The following is a 9,260-nucleotide window of genomic DNA, read 5'->3' as shown; positions in this document are numbered from 1 at the left end:
CCGCCGGTGGCGGGCAGGTGGCCGGGCCGGGGGAGCGGGGCAGACACCAGCCCACCCTCCCCTCCGCTCCGGGCTACGAGGCGGGGCGGGGCACCGGTGCCAGACAGGCGGGCCCGCAGCAGCACCCCTCCGGGAGGATCGGTCTCCCCTTCTGCGCATGCGCGCCGTGGCCCGCCCCGCCCCCGGGCTCTGCCGCCGGCGCGGCGCAGGCTCCGGCCGCCGTTGGCGCTTCGGCGCGCGGCTCTGGGCCGCGGCAGGATCCCGGGGAGCCGGAGAGCGAACAAAGCGGGGATGCCCAGGCGCCCGTCCCTCTGCCTCGCTGGCGGCAGAGCAGCAGCCCCGGCCCGGCGGAGGCTGGGCTGCAACCGCCCAGAAAGTTGGCAAGCCCAGTCACACACCCGAATAGGGCGCTGCAGACCCTTGTCCTAAATAGGACCCCGCCTTGGAGTTCAGAAAACATTTTTCTGTTAGAATAGCGTCGGCCAAAATAGATGAAACAATCAACCACTGCTTTAAGGAAAACAGGAGAACTTACAGCAGCAGAGGAGTTGATTTTTTAAAACATGTATATTTAGAACTGTAACGCTTACAATTTCATTAAACAATCTTAGTACAATGGTTTAATCTAACAGTATATTACAGAACAATGTGAAAAATGATTTAATAGCAAACCATGAAAATGGAATTAATTATAATACCTGCAGTGTCAAAGTCACTAACTTGTTACCTTTTCCAGTCAATTCCAGCAGTCACTCGCATTAAATGATGCTTTGGGTTTTATTCAGAATAAAATGGTATGATTTCCACAGAGAAAGGGCATTCCTTCACAGAAAGAAGATGCATAAACAAGAACATTTTCAGCTAGCAGGTCTACTTTATACATCCATTTCAACGTACTGGTTTGTTAAAATAAAAAATAATTTAAAAAAAATGTTTAGACCGGTGCAGAGTACCTATTCATTTTTCAACTTAATTACAATTCTTTTTGGAAAGAGGGTTTGTTTTTTCCTTCTCCTTTATAATTTAACAGAACCTGAGTTTAGAAAAAAAAATAACGATGAACTTGTCTAATGAACAGTTTCTCACTTTAGTTTTACTGACAAGTATTTGATATGGGACAGTTTTCCTCTGTGGAGTCTGTTGACAACGCACCATTATAGATCTGCAAGTAGAAAAGGTCATTCTCACATTAAATGCACAAGTTTCAATATCAGAAGCAGGACATCAGAAGGAGTTGTAATTTTTCCAGTCACAGGTGGATTTGCAACATTCACAAAAATTACACTTTTTTTTTTTTACATTTTTTTGTATTTACATTTCAGATATAAATAATGAAATTCTTTAAGTTACATGTTTTAACTTTGCTTCACAATTATTCTACATCTGCAAGCTTTCCTATATCAAACCAACCTCTTTCTTCCATCATGAATGCGGAAGTCTGGCCTCTAATCATTAATAATTACACTAAGCCTTTATGATGAAAGGTTGACTGTTCAAGTATCACATCATACTGAAATTTTTGCCCCAATATAAAAATTGGGGCAGCAAACCAAGCCACTTAGAAATGGTAATAAAAGAAATTAATCTGGGAACTCAATAAGCCAAATAATTTATTATTAAATTCTATCAATATCTTTCTTTGGTAAGAATGATGCAAGAGGATGACCCAACCCCCACCCCCAAAGAATCATATAATATGTGACATCACAGTGTCTACTCTGTGAAGGAGAAAGCCTCAAAAAAATTAAGGAATTTTGTTCAGTTAAGATTGTTTATAGCGGTAGCTCTTCCATGCATCTAAGTATGCAAATGATGGAAGTTTAATATAAAATTGCAATGGCAAGAATTAACAATGATAAAATAAAACAAGAACCAACAGAAAAGCAACTATTACACCAGTGAATGTGCTGTTGTATGCTCTGTTATGTTTCTGGCACATGTGTGGAAATGCCTGTAAATTATTTTATAAAAATCCAAGATTTGGATAATTAATATAATCCAACTCTAAATTCTAAAATATGTAGGAAGCATGAAACAAATCTCTCAGCTGCCAGACAAAAATAAAGTAGTGGTCCAAATATTTGGATTTTTTGTTTTTGTTGCCCCATGTTGTGATGCGGGATGTGACTGAAGGGAGAAAACCCAATAGCTTACACAAAACATACTAAAGTGGCAATATAAACTAGCTGACACAAGCTTCACTGTACATTTAAATTGATACAATTGTCTGGTGCTTCCATGGCCAGTACGTGTTGAGTGCCATAGGTCTCCTTAGAGTTAGAATGTTACGACAAAGACTAATCAGGTCATAATCCTTTAAAGTGCTTTCATATCCAGTTTCTAATGGGTTTTTGTTTTCCTTGTTTTCATACCGAGTTGTCACGTGATATTGACTTCCAGAACATGGTCGTCCTTGCTGGGAATGACAAGTATCTGCATACCCGTGCTGCAGTTGAAGACCTGACCAGATGAAAAGGACTGCAGGCGGGGCATTGGCAAACCTTTGTGTTCCCCGCTAGCTGCGGAATGCAAGCTACCTCTGCTCCTTATGCTGCTGCTGTCAGCTTGATCATCCACATTCTTGTCCACAGACAGGTTATCATTTTCAATCCAGCTATCTGTTCAAAACAAAAACCCACCGTTTTATTCTATGGAGTGATTAAACAAAAATTATTTCAGAGCTCAGACACACTGTCAACTTACCACACGTTAACAGTTACTGATCATCTCTACTGAGATAACAGTCTGTGCACACTTTTGGCTAGCAGATGTAACACAGTGAGTTATATTGATTTCTAAGGAAAATTTAAGTAGCATTACCATACATTTGTACAGGCTAGAAGGGCACACACTGACAGTCCCTGGAGTTCTGCTGACAAATGGTAAATTGCCTGTACGAGTGAGTTCTCACTACAGCTCTGCAACTAAACAGTACAGACAAATACTCTAGATGACTGTGGTAATTTAAACTCTTCAACTCATCTGGTTTATATGCCACAAATTTTTCTTTTATTTCATACTTAATCCCTTCAAAAACTAGGAAAAAAATCAAAGCTAATGAAGACACAGTAGATGTGCAGTTACAGACAGTGAAACCACAGGATTAGAGGGTTATCAAATATTTTTCACTTGATTATAAGTCCAGTGATAACTAATTTACAGAATAATCTTTAAAGAAAACAATGCATTTATTACTCCTCCTTGCAGATTAAGACTGCAACCCAAACTCAAAGCTTCCATTAAAGACACATTTTATAAGTTTCAAATCAGAACTGTGAGTGAAGGTAAGTAACAAAGACACCTATGAGTACTTGGTCAGTATGCTTCCTCGCCTTGCTTTTCTCTTTACACAAGTACACAAGAGAAGCAGAATCATTTCTGTAAGTAGCCATGTAGTCAAGATAGCTTTACCAGCATCAAGTTGCATGGAGTGAGCAGAATGATGAGGGAGGTATTTAAACAATCTGACATCAGGAAAAGGTAGATATCCAGCAAACAGAGGCATCACTTCCATGTGGACTTTGTGAGTTGCTCGAGCTGCTACAGGCATAGATATCACTCCAGAACTTTTTCCACAGACTGCCCAGTTACTACTGTTATCCACAACTGCAAGAAGAGCAAACACTATGAAGATCTTATACTGAAGGTTCTCCATTTTTCAGATAATTTTAGAACACTTTTAGTATCAATATTTTAGCAACATCTAAAAGCCCACCAGCTTTTATGTGTGAAGAGCTGTGCAAGGCAAGAAAACAGCCCTACACAAAAGGGACCATAGTTGGGCCTCAGCAAGTATCCATCCAGTCTGAACAGCATTTATATTTCACTTGAAGACAGATTAATAAGGAAAAAATGAAACATTCTCAGTCTAGCAAAATGAAAACTGCTTTGCTGAGCAACCATACTCACAATACAAGAATATATGCCACGGAAAGTCTGGCAGATGTCATTATCCAGACAAAACTACTGGGGAATTTTGTCAATACGCTTAAGAAAAATATTCTTACCTTCATACATAAGTTTTGTTGTGCAATACCCATCTGATTCCGTTAATGCTTCATCTCTGTCAACCTCTGAGAGGTCAACCAGCCGGGTGATTGACACCTCTAAAGAACAGAGTGAGCCTGTTTTACAATACTCTGCCCCCAATGGTGGAAAAATTTCAGTTTTCACATGATACAATGTCTGTCAGGAAGAAAACAGTGCTGTTACCAAGAAAAAAGGGGCAGTTTACTTGTGTTTAAACTGAACTGGACAATTGATAGGGTACAAACTTTACATTTATAACATCGACATCCTATTAAATCTTTTCAATACAAGATTCAGTTGTAAGTAAGGTTCACTTCATTATCTTGCTCAGTTTGAGAAAATAATCAAACCAAATTTGATTAAAACTATTTTTGATACCAGCTGCAGGCATACCATTTTTCCCTCCGCTTTAACTCAGCCTTTCAGCATTCCTAGACACCAATCTTCTTACTATTTAAACAAACTTTTCCTAGTTTCTTGGCTCCTCACTTTCCAAACACATCACTCAAATTCTAAGTAATACATGAGAACTACTTCATCACTCTTACCATCATAGGTCCCAGAATAACTGTGACATTATCAGAGAGCTAATTTTTCATTACTGCAAAATTAAATTTCTAACAAAAAGCCCCACTTTTTAACACAGTTAGCCCTCTTTAAAAACTCCAGAAAGATGCTGATACAGGTGTCAACAACTGCTAGTTACATGCCAGTAGGTAAACGAATACCTAAAATATAGCTCAATGCCAGTTCATAATAAGCAGACAGAAAACATCGCAACACTGAAAGTAGACAAAAGGATTCAACCAAGGAAATCATCTCATGTTGCTACTTTTTCCCAAGCATCAAAAAGGGTAACACAATTCCTTTAATAGGAAGTTATAGCTAGCCTATAAGCTTCCTAGCTGATCAAAGGAATAGAAAGTTTGTTCACAAAGGGAAAGAAGAAACATTTAAGATAATGGCTTAGAAAACTCTAAATATTTCAACAGAGGAGCTCATCTCAAGCACTACAAAACACAACTCAAATGCTTTCAATAGCAAAGATATTTTGGAAACTGCAATTTGCTTTGGAGAGTGCAGTCTTAAGCCATCAGGAAAAAAAAAAGCTCAGTAATCTAATAACGGTCTCCATGGCAGAAGCCCAGGAAGGTGAAAACACAGGAAAAACATGAAACAAGACCAAAACCACCTGCGCAAACGTTATGTCCCCCCCATGTACCATCCCCCACCCAACTCCAGTGTCAGGTATATGATTCCACCATATATCAGGGTTCAGTTCTACCATTCAACAAACTGACTTTCCAGTGATTCGATCTCGTTACGTAAACAGAAGTTTTCTAATATATTTCTTGACTTTCCATATATTAGGAAACCAGATTCAGCTAATACATACTATACTTAGAAGAGTACTTACAAAAAAGTTTTCCACTTGGAATTCGTAAGTGAACGGCTTCAGGGTAAGAGACTGCTCTTCAGAGGTAGCTGGACAAAAGCTGACTGAAAACAGGCACTGCAAGGAGAGAGGAAGCTCTTTTGTCCACTTCAATTCCCATACAAAGAATATTGATTGCTTACTGTATATGACCTGAAAGAGAATGTTTATAGCATTAGCTCTTTCTCGGAGAAAGAAGTGGAAATGCACATGCATATGTTTGTCTGTTCTGGCATTAATATAGTTCATAAAAACAAATTACCTAAATAATTAGGGAAAATATGTAGCCAAAATAACTTAGTGATTTTTTTTTAACAAAGCATATATATTAAAAGAAGGCATACACTTCATTTTCAGAATCAATGTTTCAAAAAGGGAACACTTCACATTCAAGTATGTGTGGAAAATATTTTATTCAGAAGTCAAATTTAATACAGATGTTAATAATGTGCGTATACACTTTTCCCAGGCACCAAGGATGACCAATTTAATATCATGTTCAGACAAGGCTGAAAGAAACTTCAAGGGGACTGTTTTGCAATTTAACTAGTTTACAGTTGTATTTAGTTGGAAAACAGTCTGTACTTGATTTTTTCCTAAGCTATAAGTTGAACAAATTAAATGTTAACAGTGGTATTAGTGATATTACATTTGTATAGTTGTTGTTCAAGCAGGTATATAGTATTTTGCATGAGGTAAATGGACGTTTGAAAACTTGCCTAATAATCTTTGCAAGTTTTACAATTTAGTCTGAGATCTATAGGTGTAAATGCCTTCCAAAGCATCTTTAAGAATCAAAGTTACTCAGAGGACTACAAAGGTCTGACCTAACATCAGCCATCAACCCTACTTACTACAATGTAATGTGCAGAAGTGTTAATAATTTCACTAACAAGAACTTTCATCTAGCTGTCCTGCCAATGAGCTCATAAACCCCCAAGTGAATCCTTACCTGTTGAGATTCAGGGTTCAGAGGTACTAGCTGCAAATCTGTACAGCCAGCAGAATTTTTTAGGCTGTTGTCTGAAAGATGGAAACAGAGTTCTGACAAATTCTGTACACAGACTTGCACGTACTTCCTGAAAAACATGACACAATTTGTTCAATAAAAGTTACACTGAAAGAGTCTATGTCCATAAAAGTTTTTCAAACTACACAGCTCAGTAAAAACAGAATGACAGGTATATTTGTTTCTTTCAATCTTTTCCTCAGTAGTTATAAGTCTGTAGAACCAAGGCTGTAAAACATCCTCTTTCATATTAAACAAAACCAAATAACTACAAAGAAATAGGCTAGCTTGGCTTATCTTGTGGTCTTATTTCCAAAATAGCTGAAGCCACAAATTTGTTTTATTGTTATGATAGAACACTAAAGGAAATGCACAAGCTTCCAATGGGAAGCTGTGTAAGATAACAAAAGTCCAATAAAAAAAAAAGGCTGCTATAAATATTTCTTATGAAACTCCAGCTCCATATTTTGTAAGAAGAAAGAAACAATAAATACTTAATGAGTACATTACCGTTTGCCAGCTGACAATAAGGAATGCTTGGCATTAAAAGGTATGCAGAATGTTAATGCAATAATAGTGGAGTAAATTGACCAAGGACAATCAATGGTTACCTAAAGGAAAAAGGGAACAAAGTTCTTATTCGTAATGGTCTTTGGCATAAAGATTTTGCTTTTATTCTCATTTCTAAGCAAAACTTTTCTCAGCAAGTGTCTACATCTCATGCATCCAGAAGAAAAAAATTAAAAGAAATAACTAAATTGTGTCAAAAACTAGTCTGACAAAATATTGGGGTTTTGTTTTCCTGTGAGTGGGAAATGAAATCCTGAAGAAGCTTTTCCTGTGAAAACTGCAATACTCTGTTCTGAAGACTAAAAACAAAGGAAGGGGAATGGAAGAAAGAAAAGATAAAAGGACACTAACAATACCAATATCATCTTAATGCAATAGTCTGGTAAAAGGTCAATATCAAATAAATTGCTGTAAGATCTATTACTGAAATGTCTATAATACTTTGATATATATATATATATACAAGCTCAAAATATTAAAAAATCTATGTATTTAACATATATTTAACTTGAAGCAGCACACTTAACTGAAGAATTTCTCCTGAAGTGAATGCTGCCATTCTTCCAATTGTAAAGCATATATATGTAACAACCTATTTTTATATGCAGAGAAAAAAAAAAAAATCTTATGTCATATCACATTTTAGCAATGCCAGTCTATAGCTATTCCTTTTTGCCCAGCTTTTCACAAGCAAGGACACATGGCAGCACACTTGGTCAATTTTAACAAGGAGTAACACTGTGAAAGCTGATGGTTTCAAGATCATTTTGCTGTCAGCTCAAGAGCTGCTTCCCATACTACTTATTTTATTCACCCTTCATAATGATAATTAACAGGAAATGTTATCTCTAACTAAACAATGTGACAGCTTGAAACACTTTGGTGTTAAGTACTTCAACCCAGCACACAGATTCTCTGCAAGTGGAAGAAATATCTTTCCCATGAATCAGAAGGGAGAATTTAAAGACCACCATGCTACCTTTTATAAAGACATGAGTACCCTTCATCCAGTATAAATTGTGAGTGTTAGAACATTAAAACTCAGATTACTAGCCAGAGGAACAGTTGGCAATATATTGTAAATTTCTGCTGATGTCTTTACATTTATAAGATTTGCTATAATTTTTGCACATACACCTTTTAAGTGAAAATTAGTTCAAATGCAAGCAGGTTTCCCCCTCACCACCACTTCTATTGTGTGAAGTGTACACCCCTGTGATCAAACAGATTTTATAATAAAAACATCAAATTACATCTTACTTTTTGGTCAACAGTAGCCATACAGTTGTCCTGTTTCTGCTTCTCTTTGTTTTTTCTGTGAACTTCTTTGTTTGTAGTATTTTCTTTCTCCACTGCAGATTCTGTGGCTGATGGCAAATACATGACTTCTAGTTCAAATTCAATCACATGGTATGCAGGAGCTACTGGCAAACTGATGCTTGTGATCTTCTCAGAAGACTGAATCCTTAATGATGATTCTGAGATCTTTTCTATAGTTGTGTAGAATGGGGAAAAAAGTAGTTTTAAAACCTGTTCATCCCTTCACAATTTTCATTTTAATCTAAGTAATGAAGCTAGTCTGAAAAAGCAATAATGTCATAGAAAAATACATGGTGCCATTAACTACTTCATAGCTAGACCTCCATGTCTGCAAAAACAGCAACAAAAAAACATGTTATGCAACTCCATGGTAACCTCTTCAAATGAGCTATAATCTGCACATTTTAAATACCATTGCTATTCACAACTTCCCAATAGTAACTCTCTATCCTGCTTAAACTGCAGGAAGGTAACCACCACATTCCATGTAGTAGTCCCGTCCAATGTTCAAAAAGAACTAAGAGGACAATTTAATAACAAGATTCAAACTAGCTAAAGAGCTACTTCAGTCCATCATATGACACCTGTTGAAGTTTTTATAATGTCCTGCACCTCCTTAGTCTCATCATTTCACTTCAAGCAAGCTTACAACTTACTGAACACACATCCATCAGCATTCTTGGTCACCATTCATGATCTGTCTTTAAAATACTACACACGGGGAGCCTCTGTATAGTCTATTTTAATCTTAATTTCATGAAGTCTGTTAAGACTGTTCTTGCCATTTATGTAAAAGTTGGTTGTGTCTGAGCAACTGAGGAGACTACACAGTACTTATGCTTGGAAAAAAAAGGAACTGGGATGTCATCTGTTGAAATGAAACACCAGCCAAATGAA

The 9,260-nt window shown here is 37.3% G+C and overlaps 1 protein-coding gene across 1 annotated transcript in view; it reads right to left on the bottom strand.

Annotated features, from left to right (window-relative positions):
* Nucleotides 1-548: 548 nt before the first annotated feature.
* Nucleotides 549-9,260, bottom strand: part of TRAPPC10 (trafficking protein particle complex subunit 10) — a 45,846-nt gene continuing 37,134 nt past the window's right edge. The window contains exons 17-23 of the mRNA XM_074904583.1: nt 8,304-8,533; nt 6,984-7,084; nt 6,417-6,543; nt 5,447-5,617; nt 4,008-4,185; nt 3,412-3,606; nt 549-2,618 (exon numbers count right to left, since the gene is read on the bottom strand). Coding sequence (XP_074760684.1) covers nt 2,380-2,618; nt 3,412-3,606; nt 4,008-4,185; nt 5,447-5,617; nt 6,417-6,543; nt 6,984-7,084; nt 8,304-8,533 — 1,241 coding nt within the window. The 3' untranslated portion in view covers nt 549-2,379. The remainder of the gene's footprint in view (nt 2,619-3,411; nt 3,607-4,007; nt 4,186-5,446; nt 5,618-6,416; nt 6,544-6,983; nt 7,085-8,303; nt 8,534-9,260) is intronic.

This window comes from Athene noctua, chromosome 1, assembly GCF_965140245.1.
Source record: "Athene noctua chromosome 1, bAthNoc1.hap1.1, whole genome shotgun sequence".
NCBI classification, from domain to species: domain Eukaryota; kingdom Metazoa; phylum Chordata; class Aves; order Strigiformes; family Strigidae; genus Athene; species Athene noctua.
The sequence above is the reverse complement of the archived record's forward strand: the minus strand, read 5'-3'. Positions and strand labels throughout refer to the sequence as shown.